This window comes from Leuresthes tenuis, unplaced genomic scaffold (assembly GCF_036924035.1).
Source record: "Leuresthes tenuis unplaced genomic scaffold, fLeuTen1.0.hap1 SCAF_9, whole genome shotgun sequence".
Classification (NCBI taxonomy): domain Eukaryota; kingdom Metazoa; phylum Chordata; class Actinopteri; order Atheriniformes; family Atherinopsidae; genus Leuresthes; species Leuresthes tenuis.
In genome coordinates this window covers 12,582,058-12,609,267 of record NW_027325363.1, presented here as the reverse complement: position 1 = coordinate 12,609,267, position 27,210 = coordinate 12,582,058, and the positions used below count along the sequence as shown (strand labels likewise).

The following is a 27,210-nucleotide window of genomic DNA, read 5'->3' as shown; positions in this document are numbered from 1 at the left end:
AGATGATGCTGGCTATACTATAGACAAGGAACGGGAACAAGAAAGCTGTAAACCGTACAGTCACAGACTGTACAGTGCCTGTGAGAACTATTTACCTCTGGCTTTTGTCTTATTCTATTGTATTGAAATGAGTAACCTAAATGGATATGTTTTTGAACTTGATATAAAGGACCTACACAAATAATCAAACAGGTGAAGTAAAAGCACCATTAAATCCATTAAGCCACATGACACAAAACTTGAAGAAAACAACTGGGCTATTTTTAAAAAGACTTCAAACTTTCTTTTATGCTCTTTGCGACAGGAAGATTGTTGTGGTTGACCAGAACTTAATAAATAAGTTCAAATTAAATAAAATGTTGAAGTAGTAAGTTAACATTGTCTCATTGAGAATAGTTAATCTCATAGTCGATCTTATTATTTTAAGTGAGAGTACTTTTTTCATCCCACTGGCAGTAAAGCTTCCACAGTAAGACTTAATTGGTCTGAACATGCCTGACAAGAACAATTAACTCATGATTATGATCCATCTGCCTCATATAGTAACACCTCTCTGATATCTGAACTTTACCTGTGAATGTAGGCTGATGTCAGTGTCTGCAATCACAAATGCTTTTTTTCTTTTAGTGACATATTTGTTGCTGTATTAAAACACTTTAGCAGCATGACTAGGTCTTTTTTATGAGTATGGCTACGAGGAAGCTCTCACCAACCAGGGGAAGGGACGGAGTCCCGTCTCCAACCTGTGCGAACCTCACACCACTCAACCACTTTCTGTCATTAAATATAAGGCATAAACATCAATTTACAATATAATGGCTCTCATTAACATATTTTTCTGAAATCTCAAACAATAAAAGCAGCTTGATGTCAGCAGCTATGCTGTGAGAGTGCAGGCTTACATTTAAAATGAGTGAAGACAGAGAAAGTTAGCCTCCTATTGCCCCCAGTCATCTACTCTTAATCTCAAGTAATGCCAATATGAAAACCTTTTGTGAAGCAGCTCTTATTCTGCGCACACACACATGCCACTCAACCCTGCTTACTGAATTCTTCTTGTCCTGAGGCCATCAGCACACAACCTCAGATCTCTGCCTGATCCTGACAAACTCAGCATGGCTGCTTGCAACAAAACTACTGACAAGAGAAACAGTTTTATGCAAATGTATTTCAGTGATACGGCAATACTGCCAGTGTTTTCTGCAAAACATGTTCATCTTTAGCTCTTTCTAGAGAATTCCGTTTCCTGTGTTTCAAAAACTTGATTTATTCGAGTTAATTTCCTCTTTAGCCATCCGATAGGATTGGCTTCTCTGTCCCTCCACCATGAAATGAACTGCTGCACACTTGTTATTATCATTGGTTGTCTGCGAAACAGTGTGTACACCATTTCTTATTGGCAAATAATTACTGAAAAACAACAAAATAATGTATATTTGGGCAAACGTTCCTCAAGATGGACTGAACTGTATGTGCATTTGTTCAGGACTCTTTTCAGCTGCACATTTGGGAGTTTAGTAAAGTTTTACTTCACCTTGATTATTGACGTGTATCCCTTTAAACTCGAAATCTTTGAGGCAAGAGACGTGCTAAAGTAAGTAAATCATTTATTTTATTCTTTCAAGAGTTTGTTTTACTTTTTTCACTCTCTTCAACACATACCTTGTCTGTTATTTAATTAATATTTCTGCACTGTTGTTTCTCATATTGTCTGTTGAGGACAGAAGTTCCTCATTTCGTAGTTTAATTTTGAACAGTTGTGTGTCACTTTGTGTCATGAATGGGTGGTAAAGATGGGGATTGGTGGTGTGTACTGCTGTACTAATCAGGGATTTCCAATCCAGATTTTTATCCTCTGAGTCATTTAAAATCAAATACCAGTCGATACCAGTTCTTAATTTGATATTTACATAAATCTACAGCACACGGTTGTAAACTACATTGACGTTATAACACCAATGCTTGACACCTCAGGTGCTCTGCAGAGCAGTAAGGAAACACCATTTGCTCATGCTGTACCTTAAAGCTCTGCTTCATGAGTTGAGTGCTGTTGCACCTAACTTGCAGGAAATTTCATATCAATCTGGATATCTCCCAGATGTGCGGAGGCCTGTGGTGAATGCTTGTAATGGCCAACTATTTTCCTTGCTGTAGCTGCTTTGTCTGTTACACTTGCACTGGGAGAGTAGTCCCTCGTGTACAAGTAGCTGGAATGTGTGTGTGAAGCAGCACATACTCCGTAACCCCATATCATCCATTGCTTTTTTGTATTTTTCGGACTATCCTGCAGAATTTCGTGGACACGCTGCTTTCCTATTTCACATGCATTTAGCCTCTCGTCGATCATGTGCTTTATATTCTCTGCTGTATGAGAGCCACAGAATTGCTAGATATGCAACTTTCTATGCTTTTGATCAAATGAGTAGACAATCCAGTGTGCATTTCGACTGAACAATCTCATCGGGCAAACATCAGAATACCAAATGATATAACCAACTGGGGTCACATCAGATAGAATCTTGTAGGGTTTTTTTGTACATTTAAGATAGTGCTGTGTTGAATGTGTAGAACTGAAAAGGTAGGGCGTACCATTGCTCCAAAAGTATTAAATAAAACTCTCTCACGACCACTTTGCAAAATACTCAAGCTGCAGACATTGCAAGTGGCTCTTTCTCTGCTCTCATTTTCCAGTTTAAAGTATTTCGATGGAACAGACATTCTGTCGAGGGCTTTATGGCAGCTGTATTAAGGTGCGGCAGCCATGCTGCATCCATGTGTCATCTTTATTAATGTGCAACTGTCCTGATACTGATGAGTTAAACAAGTCTTGATCTGGACTCTAGTCTGATTACAAGCATCTTATCAGGACATCCCTAAGACTAAAATATACCGATACTTCTATAAATTGTCCCTCTAGCAAGGTGTCATAGAGGGAAAAATGTTTCTTTTTATTTTGAGGCCATGCTTTATGAATTTTAATATTTTGCATGTCTGACCTTTGCAGCTAGATGTGAAGTGATCTAATTTGTTCTCTGATTGAATCTGAGGTTATCAGCCAGCGCTCTGCATGATCCCAGTGTTATCATACTTTGCTGTATGTACCACTGACTGATGTATCTGTTAAGCAGATTAAAAGCTTGGTGTGGTTTGCTGATCGATTAGACGTTCACCATCTCCACGAAACAGTTTTACATTGTCATCCAACATGGTCAGAGGATTTCTCCTTGCTGGTATTAGTAGGCATAAATCCTCAAAGTGTGATATCTCAAACTGCCATGAAGAGCATTCATATAATTTGAATTTGCTGTGCAGCGGTTGAGGAGGAGATGATATGATTATCTCATATTTCTTAAGCTTCCTTTTTATTGAAAAATATGGGCAAATATTATGCTTTAATAATTGAACATGTACCAATGATTGAAGTTTCCCTCGTACTGTATAATCAAATTATCCATGAGGCTCTGTCTGTAATTGGGTTCAGATGTTTGCTGTGAGTTTCGGTTCAGCAGGGCTACCACTGTCACTAATTTATCTTTGTGATTTATGCAGCCTTAAAGAATCAGGAAACATGCAGAAATAAACTCCTTATCAAGAACAACTGCAGGCAGTTTAGAATGATTTAATAAACTGACTGAAGTTACTTATAAGGACCTTCTTTCTTGGTTTTAAAATTTATTTTATTTCATTCTTTAAATTTTTTGCTGTCTTACCATGGCTTTCTAACATATGACCAGTTTTTGTATTTTCCTAATATAAACTTTATACTTCTTGGGATTAGTTGTCCTCACAGGAACTAATCCCCAATCTTGTAGAGGAAAAATATACATTTTGGCGTACTGGTTAGAGGTTAAAGATAAGGACCAAATTTGGGTGAGGTCCTTATAACAGCAGCTGTGCAAGCTTGCGTAAGTGAGAGAAACAAAGACGGCATGTGTGAAAGTCTGTTTTCTTAGATTTCTTTCTGCTCTGCAGTGAAAATTAAAGTGAGAGGTTGGAAATACTTTACTGTAACATCCTTATGTATTTACAGAATGGTGAAAGTGATGTGAACCACTCCTGTTTAAGATGATTTTAAAAATGTATTTATTTTATTTTAGTTACAACACATAACAGAAGGTTATGTTGTCAGAAAATAATATTCTTTTTTCTTCTTTAACAAGTTTTTTTGAAACAGAAGAATGCTCAGAAATAAGAAATTAATTTGACAATGATCCTAAAGTGAGTAACAAATGTGCCCTCCACCATAACACGCTTCCGCACAGAGGGGCAGTACTGTACCCAGTTCAATTTAGACACAGTTCAATTTAGACACTGTTATATAGTTACCATCAATGTAATGTTCTTGCTTTCTCATGCCCTTCTTTGCTAGTCTGTGTCTGGAGTTGTCCATGTCAAAGTTGTAGCTTGTTACTGTCGGCAGAGATATTTCCTTACCGATCAGAGCCTAATTTCTTTGGGCATTTCTGGGAACAAGTCACCACAATGCGCTGGAGGTTTGGGCAGAAAACTTGCTCTAGTATCGATTTAATAGGTCAGTTTGCAGATCGATAACAGCGCACACCAGTGTCATGGTGTGGGCTGTTATTGATCTGCAAACTGACCTATTAAATGGTGTGGGCTGGTTGCAGTTCAATTGCTGAACACAGGACACTACCGACATTTCTTTCAGTCTGTGCTACACATGTCCACCATGTGTCCTTAGACACTGCCGCACACAGCTTTATCTGCAATGGTAAGGCTATAATGTTGTTGCAGACGTACAGTCATGATGTGACTGACATTTACTCACTTGACTACATTTATTCTGCCCCAGACAAGCTTCAAGCAGACCTGTTCCTCAGTAATTCAGTCAGCGATGACATTGTGCAGACATGTGAGGAATATTTCATTTCTATATTTAGAGCCCCAGACCACAACATTTTAAGAATTGCACAAAGGGTTGAGGAGTAAGTATTGTTAGGCTTTGAATGCATAATTACTACTTCTATATAACTAAATGCAAATTTAAATGATTACGGTATATAAACCACAGGCTGAATATGAATAATGTTTACCTAAATTAAACCTACTAAACTTCCCAAAAGCAGACTCATTTTTGGCATATTTTGGGAAATTTATTTACAAAGGTGAATGAAATTTGCAGGGAAGTATTGTCCTAAGAGTTCAAGGCTTGGCCTCGTGGCTTCATGACTTGAGGATCTATGTTTTGGATTGATATGTTGTAGTGTCCTAAATTTGTTTGGTGTGGTGAAATCCAGAATCTCTCATCAGATATGACTCCAGTGAATCTAACAAGGAAGACACTGTTAGTAACTTTCCGTTACTTAAGATAGCAAAACAACCTGTACTGACAGCGACAGCAGTGCTTCTATCTGGCAGTGTTTGGATGCTGCAACGGGTGTGTATGAAGGAGGTGGATGATGAGCTACGGCTGTGGCGCAAACTTTTCACACCAAGTACTGAGAACGACAGTGAGAGAAAGCAGTCTCCATGACAGCTAATCGAAGTATACTTTGCTTTGTCTGCTTACATGTTGAGGTGTTAGCAACAAAAGGAACATGGTTTTAGTGAATGCACATTGGAAATGTAATGTGAGTCATTTACAGGCTTGTGCAAAATTTGAGTACAAGCTGTTGGGAAGAGCCATTTAATTTAAAAATCACTGCAGAACAGTGGCCCCCGAGGACCTGAGTAGAGAAACTCTGATTTAATGTCTCAACTTTAAACAAGGTCCAACTGTTTATCTTCTGAAACAAAGATTACCTTGAAAAGATGTAACATCATTTTTTTTAACCTCAGTTCCTCACTGTGTCATTAATAATATGACAAGTTAAAATGACAGTTACTCAAAAAAAGAATTGTCAATATTATTCCCGATATTGATGCACCTCAAAAATCTATTAAGTGAAATTGTTTCTATGTCTGGTGGTGAATATACAGTTTTGTGGTCGACAGTACAAAGGGCCTGCAGAAGTGCTCCTTTGTACATTGTGGGTGTATGAACTTGTCGCTGATGGAGCTTCAGGACCCTCACTGCGTCAGGGGGTGGGAGGTGTTGTCCATGATGGATGCCAGCTTGGTTAGGTTTTGTTCGCTGAGTCTGTGGGCACCCCAGGGTAGAACTGGCATTCCTGATGCATTTATTCAGCCTCTTTTTTTGTCCCTCTCCAGGACAGCTCCTTCCCAGCAAACCACTGGATACTGTAAACCAAAGCGGACAACACCATAGTGCCAGTAAAAAACCTTTAGTAAAACTTTAGAACATCATTACCTTCACATTTACATCTTTATTATTTTACCAATCCAGTTTATTGTGCTTTTTAATCCACAATAAACACAATAATTGTGTTGTAGTATATTATGCATAAAATGATGAAGTTGTAAGTATTTCGCTGCAGATATCTGTGGTTATATTGGAATCTATGGTAGGCAAAAGTTGTTGATGGCCTTGAACCGGTGAACTGGTTTACCAAAGTGTTAGAGCAACTGGTGTTGGACAGTATTTCCATTGCTTTATTTTATGCACAATAGAAGCTGTTGCTGTTTCATGGCACTGTATATATATCTTATCTTCAACAGCAATTGTCATCACCGTTTGTTACCCATTGTTACCCCTGCTCAAATGCTCTGCTTGGATTTAGTGGGAAGCCATGCACGGGTAGCATCCCACTTAGATAACCAAAAATAATTGGACAGTTTTATTTTGACCAGTCAAAACTGAATCACAGATATCTCTGTCACTCAGACACTATAGATATTTTAAACTGTATATATCTAATAAAGATTCTGACTAGCCACAATATAATAATGGCTAATAAGTTGATATCTGTGATTTTGGACAGTCAAAGTTGACTACATAGCATATAAACTAGTTAGTGTTTGTAAAAGATATATTGTGGACACTTTTGCACAATAGACTTATACTGTTGCTGCTCCAGAATATTTATAGAACAGCCAAGGAGATAAATCATACAACACAAGGCTCTAGCTCTGATAATCAAACAGTATCTAACCCCCCACTGTTACTGTATGTGCGGAGCCAACAATGATGGCGCTTCCACAGGCACACCCACGCAGTGTCTAGCCAGAGGTGCAGAGGTATAAGAACAGGTGAGAAGGGAACTTCTCATGTAATTGTTACGTCTATAAAATGCCAAACAATAGTGACAAAATTCAATTTTCCCTTATTCAAGAGAGTACACTTTTACTTTCAGAAATGTTAAAAGGTTTGTTTTTTCGTTTGACCGATCCAAAGTTATTTACTTCAGTCAGTTGAAGAAAAGCATCAAGGGGTCAGATTTTTAACATTTAGTATTTTTTCTTCAGTAAACTGACAAAAATGCTTCATCGGGTCTCGAAATTGATGAATGACCATAGGATTTTGGCTCTGCATTTTAAAGTGGCTGTAAACACATTTCCATGTGGCATATCAATTAACTTTATCTGTATACTTGTCCCGAAAGGACTCTAGCTTGCATTTGTGTCTACTGTGCAATTTCTATTGAGAAAATTGGCAGTGGTATGTGCTATCACCAAAATAGCAGAGCTTGGTTTTCCACACTCACCTGTCTACCCACATGACTTTAGTGCTTTTGTCTCTATAATGTGCAGTATAATGTGTATTTGAAGTGAAGACAAAAGTCTGAGGAATGTTGGTGGTCTGTGGTCTGGAGTCGATGAAATGTTGGTTCCTGTTCAGAGTGACAGTACCTGTGTCTCAGTATTGACTCCGTCTCTGGAACACTTACTCGACATGGATTTGTGTATGTGGGTGAGTCACAAGGTTTATTTATATGTAGTTACATGAGTCCACTAATTCCTCTGTACTTCTCTCCTCTCCTCAGAGACTAAAGCCGAGCTTGAGGATCTAATGGCAGACATCAAGAAGTTGGCAAACAAAATACGCTCTAAATTAAAGAGTAAGTACTTTTTTTCTATTTTCTTCCTCTACCGTTGCAACTAATAATTACTTTATGCCAAGTAAACTTTTTCTTTTCCCAAAGCAAGCTTATGTTTTTGTAGTCGTTTGTCTGAGTTTCAGCAAAGTTGCACAGAAAGGCTAAATTTTGAACACGGAAAAGAACTTATTACAATTTGGTTGAGTAATTTCTGTCTAACTTGGCTGTGGATGTGCTCTTTAAACTCCCTGTTGTTTACTGTTCTGCAAAACTAATTAAACCCTCAAACACAAACAGTTGTCAGAAGCACATCTTGTTCTAGATGCTTTATTTCTTTCGCAAGCTCTTATCACACTTGAACTACAACCCAAAAATTCTCCAGACATTACCCAGAGGAGCTGTATGTAAGAAAGCAAATGTCCAAATCAGTGACACTGGACATAGTGTGGACTGTTGCCCACCAGTTCAAAGTCTGTGTGATGTCTAATTAGTCCCGCGTGTGACAAGAGCAAGTAATAGGTTGATGGGCTCAGCAGCACTGTAATCAGCCTTTATTGGTTGATTTTCGCCACATCTGTGATTGGTTGTTTCCCTCAGGCAATTGAAAACACTCCAGAGTTAACAACAAATTAGCAACAGTGTCTAAATCAGTATCCTGGTGACTGTGGATGCCAACCAAAAGTTCTTACTGGAATAACAAGGGGACTTAAGAGTTTCCTCGAGAAAGCACAGTCGCTGAATTCATCAGACAAGCTCAAGGAACAGCAGGAAACTGTTTGTTATGGTCAAATTATGAACTGGCAACATGATAGCATTTTATTGTTTTGCATCATGTTGGAACTGGCAAATGGTTGGTATTTTACATGATAGTTAACGATAATCTATGAGCTCCAGTGTTAGGGATTTTCAGTCAGTCAGTCAATTTATATCAATTTTACAACCTCAGGACTTAATGTTGTCATCTATTTGTCAGATAGCCCTGAGCTTTACTGAGCACATTTTCTCTTGTCAGTCTCTTGTGATTTTAGCGACATCAACATCATCTCCAGTCAGCTGCCATGATTAGTTTCTGAACGTTAGCCGACTTCTGCTTAGTCCCTGAGGACAAAGAAGTCATCGTATCTGTGTGGTGTAATTGCAAACCATCGAGAAGCAATTTATTTTTGTTTTTCTTTCTAGGTATCCAGCAAACTATTGAGCAAGAAGAGGGGCAGAATAGGTCATCAGCTGATCTAAGGATACGTAAAACACAGGTACAGTTCAAGCAACAGATAACTGGTTTTAAACTAAATCTCTTTGTTACTTTTGCATTAAATATCACATAATAACAAAATACAGTATGTGTGCCAACATCAGTGAAATAACATCCAGTGAAAGACCTCTGACAACTAAACATTAGTTGAAACCTTTTTAAAGTAATCTACAACCTCAAATTTACTTCAAATTAATTTAAAGTCCCACTCGAGCAGATATTAATCCCCTAAAAGTTCTGTGTTCCTCAAAGTTGTACATATTCTTATTTTGCCACAAAGATAAACACTCTTGTAGCCTTAATATGCCTTTGATATGACCTTACAAAATACTCCTCATTCAGTGAACGTGGGAATTTATGAGTATGATAATCTGCCCATATCTCACACCTGCCAGCAGACGATTCTGTTTGCTCTGACTCTGCAACACTAATTCTGCTATGCTATGCAACAGCCAGTTGTAATATTCGGTTCATTCAGCTTTACATTGTTTAACCCAAAGAGCAATTCATAAGAAGAGGAAGCTAAATTTCACAAGGTCATATGCAAGTGGAAGTATTGGAATGGTAATGCAGTCGTTTGCTATCACGTTCAGCAATATTTGCTCAGCTACTGAAATGAAGACCTGTGTCCCCTTTGATCTCTTGGTGGGACGCTGTTATTTCTTATAAAAAAAAAACTGAATCCACTTCTTTTGTGGTTAACCTTGTTTTTGTTTTGTTTTTTCTATCTGTGAGCAGTTTCTAAATGTTCTCATTGCACTTTATCACATTATAAAACCGTTCAATTACCAGAACACTAGTGTTCATCAAGTGGAATCAAGTGTTTTCTCATGTGCATGCTTGCTGCACATGAGTGTATTTAATTTTTTTCAGTCCAGTATGAGTGGGCTTAATGTGCTTAGTGTGACTCTGTTAAGTGCATTTTGGACATAGCCATAGTTGTGCATTAACACCTTGCCACCGCTTGCTCATTTAACATTAAATCTACCCATTAATTAAGTGTCTACTGTTGCCAGCAAGCACATTGAGGTAAAGTGTTCTGTTGTTCCTCATTGTCTCTCCAGCACTCCACTCTGTCCCGTAAGTTTGTCGAGGTCATGTCAGAATACAACACCACCCAGTCGGACTACAGGGAGCGCTGCAAGGGACGCATTCAGAGACAGTTGGAGATCAGTGAGTAACTTGGAGCGTAAACCCTCTGCCGCTTGTCATACTTACTGATCTATGAAGTCAGTATGCACGGATCCAAAACTTTGACACGTACTCTCAGGGCTGCAGTGTTTCAAAGCTTTTGAATAGAAACTCAGTCGAACATTTGCTTAAATTCAGTGATCTTGTGCTAAAAATATTTTAGAGCCTATCTGGAGCCTATCCCAGTGGTCATCGGGCAAGAGGCAGGGTGCACCCTGGACAGGTTGCCAGTCCATCACAGGGCCACACAGAGACAAACAAGACAAACAACCATGCACGCTCACACTCACTCTTAAGGACAATTTTGGGGCAATTTTGAGACAATTTTAGTCACCAATTAACCTAACATGCATGTTTTTGGACAGTGGGAGGAAGCCGGAGTACCCAGAGGGAACCCTTGCTACATTGACTTATGTTATACCAGAAAGGATGAAATGCTGTAATCATAATTAGTTTTTAGATGTTTTATGCATTTTTACTATATAATAACTATATTAATTTGACAAGTACCTCCTATCTAAACACTGATTCAGACCAAACATGCCCTCCCTGAGGCAACAGACTCCTGGACAGCAGTATTCTCCCTCAGCAGGACAATGTGCCCTCTGCACCACAAAAACTGCTCAGAAACAGCATGAGGAGTACAAATAGCTCAAGGAATTGACCCAGTTTCCAGACTCCCCTGATTTCAATCCAATAAAAGATCCATGGGATGTTACAGAACAAATCAGTCGGTAAAGGCCCCACCCCACGACCAACAGCACCAAAAGGATCCAACACCACCTTTTGTTGAAATTACAAAACACACCTTTTACCGTGGCGTGGCGTACACTCTCTTTGAGCTTTTGTTCAGCTCACTGGGTCGACAGATTGATGCGTAAAATAATATATACAATTTTTGCAAATATATTCAGTCTATTTATTTCTATTTCTGAGTTCATCCTGCTTGTTCTCTGTCTGTTGAATTTATAATTAATGACAGTGCTTGGCAGATATGCACAGCAACTGTAATGTGTGATAAAACACATTAAACACCCAAGTGACAGCATAACAAAAAAACTAGAGAGCATCCAACCATTATTACACTTATAGAGAAAATAGTATAGAGTTTTTAAATGTTTTAAGAGAGGTTTTGCTTTTTTCAATCCATATTTTATTTTGAATTTGCCTAATGTAGTGTACCAAAACAACTTCTCACACTGAAACCACTTTCCACAACACATCTACCACCAACACCCACACCCATATGCATGCACATGCCAGGTTACTGCAGCTCAGATCTGAAGCTTCTCTTGCTCGTGTCACACTGTATCTGTAATGTGATTGGACAGGTATTAGCTATAGGCCCCAAGCTCCTGGAGCAGGCTACTGACTCGGCCTCTCCCACGTCATCCTGGCAGACTACACCACGCCAGCTGCCCCTAATAGTCACCACAATAGAGCCACCTTATATACAAAGCACACAAATGCATACACAGACCAACACCATGACTCATTTAGTGGTAAGAGCAGAGGAGCGCAAGGGCAGTTATGTCACAGGCTGCTTGGCATAAATGTAGTTTCCTCTGACCATCTGTCAGTATTAAGTGGACACATGTAGCTATTGTGTATCTGTGAGCTCCCCCCTGTATATGTATACTAAATATGTCCCAGTCAAATTAATTAACACTCACTGGGGTTAATCAAAGGACTAACACATGGAGTGAAACACACACCATACTCACTTTTTCCTTGATCTCACTAAGATCCATTTGGGTTATATTTGTCAGCTGGTGGAGTCACAGGAGGCTTTTGCTGATATCACCTGTTGCCAAGGGATGGATCAGACACACAGAGATTAAATGAAAAAAGAGTACAGTGGGGAAATTCTATGTATTGCAAAGATGAAAAATATAAACTGGGGCTTTTAGGGTAAAATGTTCATAATCCCCCCCCCGGTTACACTTGGTCAATATTTTGATCCAATACAATTTAATTCCCTTAGGGTTATATGGCAAGTGGGCCACATTTCAGTTGTTTCAACACCTTGGACTTGTTAGTGTGTGAATCAATACAAGAGTGTCACACACAGTGGGAAGCATTCTCTGGTCTGTCAAACTTAGTATTGATTAGGCCACTACTTCTCCCTTTTCCCGTTCACCTCAAGGGAAACCTGGATCCGCCTGTGGTGTAGTTATTAAAGACTCACTCTAGACACTGACACATTATGAACAAGTTGTCCACACAGAATTAAACCACAGTTTTCATGGCTAACAGCTCCAGTTAGGACTGCTGTATCACACATTTGGTTAGGCTCAAAATTATTAATACGACTCACTGCCAAATTGGATTTATAGTCATAATTAATAAGTAATTTAGAATATTGAATCTTCATGATACTTTCTGTCATGGTTTAAATAATTCCTGTAAACCATAAACGGAGAGCAGAGGTAGTTGCAAGTCATGGCTAAAACAGAGGATGCATCGCATATCATCTTTAATTCATTTGGTCCCACCCTTGAGTGGTTGTATTGTTTCTGCTCACAAGATGGGAAAAAGCTTTAAAGTCAGATCAAAGTGTTTTCAAGTGGCATCATCAGCAACAGTAACAACTTCTACATATGTAAGGGGGGAAAAAAGCTCTTCAGTGGCTTGCTAGGAGGTCTAAAGAACCTGTTCTCGGGCAGGAAAGAGGCAAAGAAGAAACCAAGGTTCAGCATCATGGCCATCCAGATGACTAAATCTTGTTCCTTAAGACACACACTCCAGTTGACTTTGCAGAAGGCTCCACGGATCGCAGGGTTAAGATTAGGACTCCACTGCTCACGACAGGCACACAAAAGATTGCCTAGTCTTTGCAAACGATCACTTAGAAAAATAAGAAAGCTTTTGATAAATAATTCTGCGATCAGATAAGATGAAAATGGAGTTGTTCAGACACAACAATGGCTGGAAAAGAGAAACATTTGGCTCCAATACAACTGTCCCCTGGCAGTTAAACATGGTAGGCAAGGAAATGTTTGCTACCCTCTGGGCAGCAAGGCCTGTGTGAAGGAAATTTAATTATCCTCCATGGTCTCCAAGGGTCCAACAGGTCCAGCATGAATGCTCGTTTTGAGGAGAATGTTTACAGGAGAATTAACATTATCCACACCTATACAGTGTACTGTAGACCAGTTTCATCCCTTTGTATGGGACACCACAGCCCAGCTAACCCAAAATATGCATTGAACTGCATTTGCATATAAAGAGACTTAATTGGTTTGTGTTCTCAGATGCTATAAAGCCAGCCCACTGCTTTTGATGTGTTAGTCAGCCAGTGAACCAGAGAATCTTGTCAAAGTTAGCAGCATCATGACAATAGATGACTACTTTTAGATTCACTCAGTCTGTTGAAAAAAGCAGAATCAGACCTTTCAACGAGACAAATGATTGGAAAGATGGATCCTAAGATGTCAAGACATAGCTCACAGAAAACAAGACCGTTACGGCCCAGCCAGAACTCAGACCTGGTCCCCATCCAACATCTGTGAAATGACCTGAAGACAAGAGATGGATAAAGAGCCAAAACCTCAAAGGCCTGGAGACTGTTGTGAAAGAGGAATTCAAAATTCCAGGGGAGACATGAAAGAGTTTGTTGCATTTTTCTTTTAACTGTAAGAAAACATAGAAATGTCAAAATGTCCTACTGTTATGTCTTACAGTGCCATTTCCAGCCAGAAGAAAATATTTTAGTTGAATATAAAGAAATAAAAAAAGCAATACATCAGAACTGGATATGGGTTAGATCATTTTCAACTTGACAAAAGCAGTGTGCAGACAGGCTGACCCAGCAGGGTCGAGGGGAAGTTGGTTACAGGCATTGCAGGAAGTCTCTGACATTTGATTATGTTTTATTTCTCAGCAGACACTCCTTAGCTGGGGGAGACACACTCACAATGTCATGGGAAAAGACATAGATGTGCTCCAACCGCAACTGCAGTCCGTCTGTGCAACATAATCGACGGACCTGCATGTGTGCAGATATGCAAAACGTGAAGGGAAATTCTGCATACTTTTCTTATTCATTTGACCGTTTCAGTACAAGGATCAGAAGCATGAGAATCACTTGCATCTTTCGTTCTTCATACATGAACATTTGCTCAGCCTTTTACGCTCTGCTCCTCTGGGATCTCACTTTGTCTGTGTTACATAACACTGGAAATGAAATAATGCTGTTACTGGTAGCAGCATAGTATTAATGATTTAATAGCCTATAAACACTAAGGGCGTAGTGAGACTTCATGGCTTCATATTAGGCTTTTCAGGGTTTGGGTCTCCATGGTAACAAATAAGAGCCTCCTTCAGAGCCTCAGAGCCTGTCATGGCTACAAAAAAAAAACAAGGAGTGTGTATGTGTGTAGGAAGTAAAATAAATAGGGTGAGATAGCACCAGAATGTCTTAGTTTTTGCATGTTTGTGTGCTGCTTTCTTCCTCTCATTTGTAAAACTCCAAAATGTCATTATTGTGCAAAACCTCCCTGCTCTGCTACTGAGACCCCCACACCAACCACCAAGTCTGGATCATAAACAGTACTCCACATTCTGACACACACGCACTCTGATTAGTTCATGAATTCAGGTCTTTATAGTTGACTCTGACGATTGGCATGAGCCACAGCTGTTGGAGGTCTGGAGAAGAAAAAGTAGAGCCTTATGTGACACACCTGAGTTAGACTGATATAGATCTCATGTCTGTGTTCAATGTGATAAACAGGTGACCTTTCTTTTTCTGAAGTCACACAGTAAGCAGCAAGCTCATCTTAGATGGACCCATTTTTTTGAGTTCTGCTGATGATTTTTTGAAATGGCAAATTATTCTTTTTAGCAGTCTACGGCAATTTTCCTTAAGAGTTGTGGTTTGAATAGTCACCATGACAGATTGAGGTTTACTGTAACTCATCAGCATTGCTAACTGAGAAGAGGTGGTGTTCTTAAAATAGTAGTTTTTTAAATATTTTTTGTATTAAAAACAACTTTCCAACAAACCAGTTAGAAAGGGAACACATCTTCCTTATAGTATTTGAACAACTCATAACTCTTTAGGTCATAACCCAGCCATGAACAGTACTTTAACTAAATAGATTTACTCAAGTGCTTTAGTTATGTTTTAATCAGAGATTCCTGTACTTTACAAAGGTGCTACATTTTATGCTACTTTAAATATTCATAGAACTACATTGCAGAGAGAAATTTTGCCCTTTTATTCTCCAACATTTAAGACGATGTGACTTCTCACAGTAGGGAAAGCACAGATGGAATTAATGATGACTGCGTTCCATTAAGTGTCCCTGTTTCACCATGACAGTGAACCAGCATGTGCTTAGTGAAATGCAGCCGTCATTAAATACGATACACCTGTGCTTTCCCCTCTGTGAGAAGAGAACCTGTCTGCAGAGTACAAGATTAATTGTCTGAATCTATTGAAGGATTAATCCTTTAACAGTCTAAATTTATCCGTTTTGTGTTATGGGTAATATTACTATTTAAAGCAAATTTTGTCAGTATTTCAGGACTTTTACTTGAGATTGCATGACTTTTTCTTGTTCATTCTTCTCCTCTGATTTTTCCATCTGGGAAAGATGATAGAAGATTGCCTCCATTGAGGCATCACAAACCATATTGGTCAATGACCTTTGGCTGATATATTTGCATACATTTATGCCAAAGTAGGGGGCAATTAATCAAGATTAGAAATGTATTCTCAGGAAGATGGTGGTGTTACATCATAAATCTCTTTGTCTCTGAGTTTTCACTGGTTGAAGGTTACGTAGCTGCATTGCATCAGTTTTATCATACTTTCTGGTGTCACGGACATAATGTTGACAAGAACTTTCACATTTCTTTATTTTATCTGTGTAGCTTTATAGCACAACCATAACTGAAAGACTTAAAATGTTGCGCTCTGGACCCCCACTAACTATTTGATGGGATCGAGTGTGTCAACGCGAGGAGGAGATAGAATGTTCTGTATAGACTATACATATTCCCATTTAAAATGTGCACAGGAAAGATTGGAGATGATGGTGTCAACAATCTGACTTTGACCTGCAGTATCAGTGGGGCAGTAATGGAGCTCAGAGAAGCCGCTCTCTAGGCAGACCCAGCGCCCACATGCAAGAATAGTAGTGTGGGTGTAGGGGAATGTTTATGAAATAGGACATCTCTGTTGAGGACAATAAAAATGGATGAGGAGCAAATGCATCAGCAGGTAGGGATGGTATCATACGGAGGAGACGAGTAGAATGGTGACACATTCTTAATATGAGACTGAATTAATAGGTGACAGCCCAGAGTTTCTGTTCCTCTTTATAAGAAGTCAGCTGCACATCCAAGGGATTGTAAGGTCTTTTTAGTTGGTTACAAGAAAATGCCAAAAGATGATCTGCTAGTATGAGATCATACACCACAGCTGATATGCAGACTGACTGAGCATGACTGACATCTGTGACTGACATGTGCACATGATCCATCCTGACAAAGTGCAGTGCCATGTCTTTTTAATGAAAAGCTAATCAAACCTGTTTATCAAATTGGAATATACGTCTATCCCTTCAATAACATTAGAGGTTTTTGACACATACTGTAGCTCATGTGGGACAGCAGAGGTAATCTGAGACAAATATTAGACAAATGGTTTTTTTTTCTTCCTCCAAAACAGTTTCAATCAGCACCAGAACAAATCACTCCCCCCTTTTAAAGAGATCCACAGAGAAGAAAATCTAATGGAAGGAATAAGGATTGTCTCAGGCTAAAGATTTTTACCATTATTCATCTTCATATCTGACAGCCTGCTGGACCTGACCTTATCTTGGTGGAAAAATGATCCAAAGCCTGACTGGCAAATATGAAATGATCTAAATAAGATTCAATGACATGTTTGAGCTGCTAAGCAGGTAGCTTCAGGCACAAGTTCACTTTGTGATGTTGGAACGGTTGACCTGTAAATGTTGGAACTGCGCTATTTTGGGTTATTTGTTGGTCATATTCAACTAAACATCAGAGATGCCTGGTTAAACACTGATAAATCCACAAACACTTGTAAGCCTTCAACATTCAAATCAGCTGTCTGTAATCCAGATCTCTGATGATATCCTCTGCAGTGACTATTTAAAAAAAAAAAGAAAAAAAAGAAGATGAATAAAGTTTTAACTTGCATGGACATGAGAGACAGATAAGAAGAGAAAAATGAGCGTGGGGAAAAAGAGAGACAGCTTGTTTTAATTGACCTTTAAAGGGACACAGGTGGGTGGGGGTGGCTATTAACACTCAGGTCTTTTTATTAGTGGTACTTAATGTGATCTTTATCCATTTTAGAGAACCTTGCAAATGCAGTTTCACTGCACTTCCCCTTCTAATTGTTAGTCTTAAACCTAAAAAAGTAATGTTTGGTAAATCTTTCACGTGAGAACAGATGTTTCTGTCATATATGTTTAATAGTCTCGTTTTTTTTTTTCTTCTAGCTGGGAGAAACACAACAAATGAGGAATTGGAGAGCATGTTGGAGAGTGACAACCCAGCTATCTTTACCTCTGGGGTAAGTGAGCCAACAAATGCTGCATGAATGCAAATGTAAATCAGGTTTTGAATGTAATGCCCATTTCCAATCATTCCTTGTCTTATACCTTCTCAGATAATAATGGACAACATTACCCAACAAGCGATGAATGAGATTGAGACGCGGCACAATGAGATTATCAAGCTGGAAAACAGTATCAGAGAGCTTCACGATATGTTCATGGACATGGCCATGCTGGTGGAGAGCCAGGTGAAAACACTGCTCCTCTCTCTGTCTCTCGTCCTACAGCTGTGCGCTTTGGGGCCCGGCCAAATGCAAATCAAACAGACCCACAGATGCTAATTATGCTTAAAAAATTCACAACTAATAATGATAACTAATATTCGGTTTCTACACTCAGAATGGCAGCTTTGAAAAGGCGTATTGACTAATGCATGAAGCAACGTGCTGCAGCAGCTGCTGCGTCTCTGTTTTGACTCCAATAACTGAACAATAGACAGAAACTAGCTTTGTTTTTTTTTTGTTTTTTTTTAACAGACCAGTTGTTGTTAAGTTGTTAAGTATATTCATATAAATTCAGACCCATCTTTGCCAACAGAGTTGGAAGGAGCTTGTGTTTTCAGCTCCATCTGGTTGTCTGTTTGCAAAATATCTCAGTAAAATTAGACAGATTTTGGAGGGCACATCTTTATTGGCTCTGACTTAGGTTGATTGGATTTTTCCCTTTTTTGAATCTGATGGAAGAATTTGGGATTCTTGCCATCAGATAAATATCGTGCCACATTCATGGGCTGAAAGATAAGTTACTCTGTTTTGTTAAAAGGTTTAACTTAACCTTAACTATCAACAGATTTGTACATTTTGAGTCATAAAGTGTTAATCTTTGTCAGCCTTACTGTACAGAAAACTTTAGTCAGATGGAAATTTTAACTGAGACACAACCATCGATGGAATTTTTTTTATGTTCTTACACACACATACTGTAGAAAATGTTCAAATATAGAGTTATCTCTTTCGTCCTCAGTGAAGTACTGTTCTTCAGGTTTGTCTGCAGGCCTGCTGCTTGCATGTGTGACTGCTTGAGTGTGTGGGTTGAATCCCCAAAGAGATTTCCCTCATCAGAAATACTCATATGTCTGAATTACACAAAATGGAATCTGAGTCAGAAAACAAGTTAATAAGAAAATGTGTCAAATGGCTGAGAAAGTTGTTACATGCAGGCAATGTGAACTCCAGTGTCGGCAGAATACAGTGACAGCGAGGCTTAAATTTTTAACACAGGGTCATATTGTGTTTTTGTGTGTGGACTGATTCGTTCTCTGTCCAAGAATTAATTAACTGGCTTTTCCTCTACTTTCTGAGGGTTCCATCGTTCAAGACTGTACTTGAGTGTAAATATTAACTTAATCCTTTTCAGCTTTGCTCCCTCTGTGCCCAACTCTCTCTGTTTTCCCCTCTTTTGTCTTTTCCGACACCACACCACCCTGTCACCTCTCCAATGACTCTAAGCTCTAGAGAACAGAGAACACTGCTCCCCTTCTAATACAGCAAGGTAATTTACCTGTAATACCTTATTTTCTCTTTGGCGTACTTTGAGAAATATTTTTTTTTGTAGTAGATGCATGGAAAGTGGCTTTACTTTGAATTTAATAGCTGTTGAATGACACAGGGGCGTCCCTAAATGTGCAAGATAATGGGTTCAAGATTATGGGTTCTACGTAGGTGAATGCTTTAAAAAATACTTTTAGTTAAACTTTTACTACTTATTTCCTTCTAAAATGATATAAAAATCTTTATCTGAGGCATTCATGTCACAAATGCAGAATGTATTCAACATTCATTAAACTTGCGACAGTTAATACTGACTTAAAAAACATGCATGCATGAAATGTCTCTCATGCTGTTGTTAAAGACTGTGAACTTGCAGATATGTGACCCCTCTTATTTTTGTGCAGGGCGGGCTTGTGAACAACATTGAGCGAAGGGTTCTGGAAGCCCAGGACTACGTGGAGGGGGCAAAGGAGCTCATCCCAAAATGCAAAAAGTTCAAAAAGACCAGCAAACGGGTGACTTAAATAATTTTTCTCCTTTCTGTCTCCTGTTTTGCTCTTCCCCCTTTTATTCCTCCCCTGTCCTTCACCTCATCTCTTTCTGTATCCACTCTTCCTCTACCTGCCCACACATCTGGCTCCATCCTTCTTCTTCCTGTCTGTCTATCTTCCACACCTCCTCTGTAACTAACCTCTCCTAGGGGGAAATGATAGACCGCATAGAGTACAATGTGGAGCACTCAGTAGACTATGTGGAGAGAGCAGTATCAGACACTAAGAAGGCGGTTAAATACCAGAGTAAAGCCCGGAGGGTGAGTTTCTTATACAACAAGGGTGCATGTGCAAAAACATGCAACTTCAGAAACAATGCATGCATCAAGTGGAGTGCAGTGTGTGTTGTCATCTGTGTGCATGCTCACCTGTCGGTTATTCTGCATAAAGAGTCTGTGCGTGTTGTCACTGTATTGAACTTAAGCAGTTACTCCCAAGCATGTTTACCTCTGGTGGTACTTCTGCAGTAACCAGGGTTTATATCTAAAATCAACTTCAGATTGTCAAGAAGGTGACCCGTGTATATGTATTCATGAGGAAAAATAACTCACCATGGAATTATAAAATGGTCTGAGGGTGATTTTGACCACGGTAGTCATCAAAATAACAAATAATGTTGCAGAGAGACTGTATGACAGAGACAAAGCTTAGTCAGCTATTACACTTGAACACCACATGCTGCTGAGTGGTCGTGAAATCTGGTAAGCGTGCAGAGAAATCAAACTACTTACAGGAGATAGATTCAGTGCTTAACTGTGGGACAGTTGGTTTCTACATTAAATGGCAGTGATACAAAGCAAAAACTCTGGCTCTCCTAATTCAGCCTACTTTAATGGGTGTTTTTACACTGTTTATGATGAAAGTCTATACAGTATGGAGGAGCTTTATGTTGTTGTTTTTTTTATTGTTTTGAACAGAGTGGGCAAGCTGTTGAGTGTAGCAAAAAAAAAGACTAAAAGCTGGTCCCCAGTTCTTGAAGAATGTTATCGATCAGGTCACTTAATCAATGCTTTTGAAAGTGATCGTGCCCCTCCCTTTTGTTTTACAGCCTGTTGTACGAGTGGAACAATTCTGCCACCTCTTGGTCAATATTTATAATGACACTCTTTCTTTCTTTCTTTCTATCTTTCTTTCTTTCTTTCTTTCTTTCTTTCTTTCTTTCTTTCTTTCTTTCTTCTTTCTTTCTTTCTTCTTTCTTTCTTTCTTTCTTTCTTTCTTTCTTTCTTTCTTTCTTTCTTTCTTTCTTTCTTTCTTTCTTTCTTTCTTTCTTTCTTTCTTTCTTTCTTTCTTTCTTTCTTTCTTTCTTTCTTTCTTTCTTTCTTTCTTTCTTTCTTTCTTTCTTTCTTTCTTTCTTTCTTTCTTTCTTTCTTTCTTTCTTTCTTTCTTTCTTCTTTCTTTCTTTCTTTCTTTCGTTCTTTCTTTCTTTCTTTCTGTTTTATTCATTTTTATAACACATCATTTGACTCTTTGCTCTCCATTTTTCCCATCCAGAAAAAGATCCTGATAGGATGTTGTGTTGCAGTGTGTCTGATCATCCTCATAATTTCCCTGGCTGTGGGACTCAGTTAGGACCTGACACATCCTCAGAGCAGACAGGGGAGGGTGTGATGCTTCTGCTTAGTGACTGCCAAATAAGAACACTGCTAGCTGGCCATCTGTAAAATGTGGCTCTGTGACTCTGCAGTCGGGACGATAACTTACCACTTTAAATATTGTACATTACCATTTAAATCTATTTTTCATGAATGCATTTTTAAAATATTCAAGTCCCTTGAAGAAATGTCTCACCTTTCCTACTGAATGAGTCATGATATGCATACATTTTTCCTGTGCTTGTTGTGCTGCATGTTTTGCATGTTTTTCACAAATACAAAAGGGTGAATGTTGATGACTACCAAAATAAATATGTCTTAAAATAAAGGTTTTAAAGAACACTTCAATTCAAAATCAGCATATGTACCTCAGTTTAGAGAAGTTTGTCAACAATCAGTCTCAATCCTGAAACTTACTGATGTATGTAATCACGGTGGTTAGAAAACGGCAATTTTCCACTGATGTCATGCTCGTTCCTCATCTAGACTTTTTCCTCACATGTACACAAATTAAAATAAATAAACAAAGAAGCAAACAGCAGGTCCCAAAATCTAACTGGCATCAGCACTGCACTGATGGAAAACAGATATTAGTCACTTTCTCTGCAAAAGTTACAGGGTTAAAAATTAAAATGACTAAATAAGGATGCATTTCTCGTTTTTACATTGGAATATGTGCTAACTGCAGAACAACTAGCACAGACTTCTCAATTTTCGGCTTGGAGTACTACTTGGAAACCGTGAGTTAATGAAACATTTCCAGGAAAAACATCTGAAGATAGCCAAGAAAAGTTCAGCACAAAAACCATGTGGCTGTATGATAGAGCAAGATACGAGTGTGCGACACACCAGCCCAAGCCTAACAATATTTTTGCAGCTCTGTTAGCCTCTGCAGGGTGCAGCTCACTGTATATGGGTTAGGGTTCATTCAAATGCGCAAACCAATCAGGACTCAGTGGACATTCAAGCAGTTCTACGCAGAGTACAGTTTGGGTCATTCATGTTGCAGCTTTCCTTCCTTCTCCAGTCCATCTACTCTTTCAAGACATTGTAGAAGTGTGTAGGACAGCAATTCCCATGCAAAGTGTCTCCTAAAAACAGACATGTTGTTCTTTTTTTGCTCTGCCTACACACGATGAGGTCACAAATTTAGGGCTTTAGAGCGACCCAGTGGACCCTCGTGGACTGGTGCAGATGATAATAATTACTTCACATATTCAAAATGCAATAACCTTGCATTCTGCTCAAGTGTTTTTCCTGCTACACACTTATGAGATCTAGCAGTTACGAAACGCATCTCGGCTTCATCGGATAAGAATTCATAATAAAGAGGAATATATGTGGTGTCTTGTGAACAGTTTTATTACTGGACTCCAGTAGAAAAATGCTTTTTCAGCCACTGGAAACACCTTCAGTAAGGTTATGTAGTGGTTTCGTATCCAGCTGTCTTAATACATCCACTATATATTCATGTGAAAGCACATCGCCTTTCTTTTATTACATGTCATTTTTCTGAATAGATTTTCTCAGGGTAGTGGTTTGTCCCCTTTGTTAACATTTTCCCCTTCTTTGCCTCACTAATCTAACCTCACCAGCTGCTCTTTAGCCTCTTTTATCCTGTAAATGAGTATTGATCATTTTGAGTCAGGTGAAAGCAAACAGTTGTGTTTCCATAAACTCTTCCTTTAAGAACTGATGGAGACTGTTGAAGCTACAGGGTATAACTGTTGGGTGCTGGCTGTTTATGGGCTCATTTGTGGAATGCATGAAGATTGAAAATCTTTTTTTTTTTTTTTTTAAATGAATTTGATTTTTTTTTTCATGTACTACCACCAGATGGTGCCAAATTGATTGTGGCATGCATGGATGTGCTGTCCCTGTCAGAGAGACACTGTAACTTTAAGAAATCACATGCAAATGGACTGAACACGTTCAAATTAAGAAAGATAGCAGGCAGCGATATTGCAGGGATGCATTTCGTTTTTCAATGTCGTTCTGTAGTTGATACGTTTGACTTTTCTTTCATTTGTGTTTTCTTGACTCAATTGCATAATCAATCACACATTTTTATAGATTAATGACCACCTAACATTAGTCTTTTATTTATCAACCTTCCAAGTCAGAAAATTACTTATAGTACGCACTCTAATTGAAGTTTAATTGTTAAGAAAAACATTCATTCATTCTTATTTCCCTCCATGACGGACAAGAGGACGACTTCCATAACCCTAATGTTTTTTTATTGTTCACAGCCCTCCTGTTTTTGCTGCTCATGTGTTGTCGAATTGATGAAAATGTGTTCTTAGTTTGCTGTGTCACTTAGTCTATTTACATGTGTTTTCTTTCATTTCAGTTTGTAAAGTTCTCTCTGGTTCCTGAATATACTATGATGTACATCTGTTGTTTATAACGTGGTACAAACAAAATGCAGGAACAGAAGGTTAATGCTTTTAAAAGGAGACCTTGAGGAAATTTAACTTTTAATGGTGAAACTTGCAAACTCTCAAAAGATTTTCACCCCAAAACTGCATTTTGTTCTGATCATAATGAATGCATAATATGTGTTAAGAGTCAAATGTCTAACATGCTTTCCTCTGCTCTCCCTTTGCTGCACGGGATGTTTTTCGTTGTTCTTGTTTACCGTCCACAGAAGAAAATTATGATCCTTATATGCTGTGTGGTTCTGGGAATTGTCATTGCTTCCATAGTCGGCGGAACGCTGGCATGAACCTCAACCCCAGGCACATTGAAAGACACACACAGTCACACAGCTTCACACACAGACAAGGCGGAAACAGAACAGACACACAACTAAAATTTCCTGTTTAAATGAATGCAATCTATTACATGTTTAGCACAAGATGCATTACATAATGTATAATGCATTTAACACAGTGTACAGGGCCGGAGGTGTTCTCGCATGAGTTGCTATTTTGTAAACGTGTGGTACTGCAACTGTTTATCTGAGTGTTGAGTGTTGTCAAAGATATGATGTTCCTTGAATGGAAAAAATATACCAATACATTCCAACTTGCAAATATGACACTGATTCATTTGTAATGTCTGTTTTGTGTTGTACAGGCAAAGTGGCCACAGCCATGGTTTCTGCTAGTCTGCATATTTATTTATTTGATGTTTGTTGTCTTTTTATCTTCTGTTCTCCCTAATGCCTTTTTACTCTTTTCTGATGTCCTTCAAAAGCCCCGCATGGTTTAGTTCACTGTAAAACTGTGTTTTGTGTTCTCCTGCAAAAGGGAACACAACTAAACAACTAAGTTGTACTGATGTAGAAATTTTTGCCTGTTGAATCATCACAAACTCATGGCATTTTCTCATGGCAGTTTACTGAAGCACTACTACTGCACATCTTTCGACCTGGTCTTACTAGTTGTGCAACATTTGAGTCCTTTGCTTCAGTTTTGAATGTACATGAGTGCTTGCACGCATGTGTGTGAAAGACCATATTCTCACCTGTAGTGACGTGTCTGAATGTGTCTGAACATGCTGAATGTGCATTGTGGTGTGAGTGTTTGTATGCCACTTGTGTCTTTGTTTTTCAAATTGATACAAAGCTCTCTAACACTGCCAGTGAGTTTTATTAAGATGTTAAGCACAGACCAGAGAATTCTGGTCTGTTAGTGACAAGCAGAATCTTTTTATTTTGATAAATTTCAAGCGTTTAACGGTGCTCACTCTTCTGTCAAGCTACTTATTTGTTCATTTTCACAATGACTTGTTTATGTCGATGAAAGTATCACCACGAAGTCAGAGTTCCCCTGTAAAAGAATCATATCAGTTTTTGGGGAAGTATCGGACATGCACAGACTGCAACCATGTTACCATATTGCCTATTGAACTTGTTGCCTGTGTGTTGTTTTGTGATAACATGGTTCGATTTGTTTAACTGGCGTTTTGTCTTTTTTCTTTTTCAAGTAAAGTTTGTTTGGAAAATCACTTTCAGAGTTTGTTCTTTGATTTGCAGAAATCATGGAAAAGGAACGCTGCTTTTTTTCAACTTTAGTGCTATTTGCACAACTGTTTCCATTCTAACACTAATCAAATCAGTCCTATGTGAAGAATTTAGTGACGTCTAACAGCAAAAAAAAATCATAGACTACAGATATTTTTCTGTCCTACAAGCAGCAGGAGGGATGTATGACTCATAAACATTTCCGGAGCATAAACATTTCCGTAAACATTAGGAGCAAACATCAGTGCCAGTATTTACTTTAAGAAGCTTCAGATTCCTCAGAAGGAGGAGTGAGTTCACTTCTGAGTTACATTCAGTTAATAGCAACATTTTTATGAAACACTTTTGTCATACATTCAGTTAATAGCAACATTTTTATGAAACACTTTTGTCACTTCCTGTTTGGGCTTAGCCAATAACATAATTTGATTTGGGCAAGCAACCAAAAGTATTTGGTTACAATTTATGATCAGAGCTAAAAAAAAATTTTACAATGCTACCACTACCATAACCATCGTGGATGCCATTTTTACAATTCATATGCAGTTTCTCATACAGCAGATATACTGTAGGTCACATACTCTTCAAACATAACTATAGCTTGAAGAGGCAGTCCTGGCTTTCTCAAAGATGTTACTTTTAGACATCTCATCTTGTTGCAGACAGGACACAGACACAGACGGGTCAAATATGGACATTTTGAGGAAAACACATTCCTCAGTCAGGGCCTCCAGGGGAGGCTCATTAGAGATGTAGAGATTATCTTCTGGCTATGTGCCTGGAGACGTTCATGGAACATTCAGCAGCTTTAAGGTGCAGCACAACAGGTCACGAGGGTACAGATTTATCAATAGTATATGATGCTGGCTGTTTTAATCGTGCTGTAACGGAGCTTTACCCAAAGGATGACTCTGCCCCTCAGAAAGATATTGTTTTGTTAGTTTTGTTTCTCTGGCCATGATTTAAAACATGTTCATACCAACTCAAAGGCTAATATTCACTGTCTCTTTTCTAACCTCCTTACAAGGAAAAGATATGACAGAAATTGATTTATTTCTTGAGTTTTTCTCATTCTTTGTCACACAATAACCAAACCTTTTTGCGTCTACTCCTCTGTAGGGTCACTGTGTCTTTTAGCACTTTACTTTGTATTGACTCTTATGTTCTTATTAGAATTTTTTCCTCATGTGCACTGCACCACATGAGTGAAACTGAAAATCATGTATTGATATTCATGGACTTTGAGTCAGCCCAATGTAACGAGTGCAGTAATTTATTGCTGTTATAGCCTGTGGTTAATTGCAGGAGTACGTGACACTTGAGGCTTTTATCTTCCGTCCAAAGACAAATTACGTTTACTCACTCTGCAAATGAACAGCTTGTAGAGAAGCAAAAGAAAAGAAACTGTTCTCTACAGGTTCAGTTTCTTCATTGTGATCAGCAGTGTTGAATATCAAGAGCTAGCAGGTAATGAGAGCTGAATAAGGCACTTTGAAAATCAAACCATAATTATATTCATTTAGGAGTTGCTTTTATCCAAAACAACTTACAAGTGAAGTTCAGTGTTTTGCCAGTGACATTGAGGCACCCAGCAACTTTCTGATGAAAGGACCAACTCTCTACCTCCTGAGGGGCAGCTGCCCAGAGTGTCACAACTAGTGGAAGTTG

General features: G+C 38.7%; 2 protein-coding genes across 6 annotated transcripts in view; one reads left to right on the top strand and one right to left on the bottom strand.

The window, feature by feature from the left end:
- stx1a (syntaxin 1A (brain)) overlaps positions 1-25,526 on the top strand; it is a 64,314-nt gene extending 38,788 nt beyond the window's left edge. For 2 of the 5 annotated variants that reach the window (XM_072392371.1, XM_072392373.1), the window contains 7 exons: positions 7,845-7,919; positions 9,078-9,151; positions 10,215-10,323; positions 17,823-17,896; positions 17,993-18,127; positions 19,834-19,944; positions 21,472-24,312. In XM_072392371.1, coding sequence (XP_072248472.1) covers positions 7,845-7,919; positions 9,078-9,151; positions 10,215-10,323; positions 17,823-17,896; positions 17,993-18,127; positions 19,834-19,944; positions 21,472-21,549 — 656 coding nt within the window. In that variant the 3' untranslated portion in view covers positions 21,550-24,312. Of the gene's footprint in view, positions 1-7,844; positions 7,920-9,077; positions 9,152-10,214; positions 10,324-17,822; positions 17,897-17,992; positions 19,431-19,833; positions 19,945-20,129; positions 20,241-21,471 lie in introns of those variants that run through there. The other 3 variants (XM_072392372.1, XM_072392374.1, XR_011917130.1) reach the window with 3 other exon arrangements.
- The window catches only part of snrpa (small nuclear ribonucleoprotein polypeptide A), a 286,754-nt gene that overhangs the window by 233,421 nt on the left and 26,123 nt on the right, over positions 1-27,210 (bottom strand). The gene's annotated exons all lie outside the window — the stretch shown is intronic.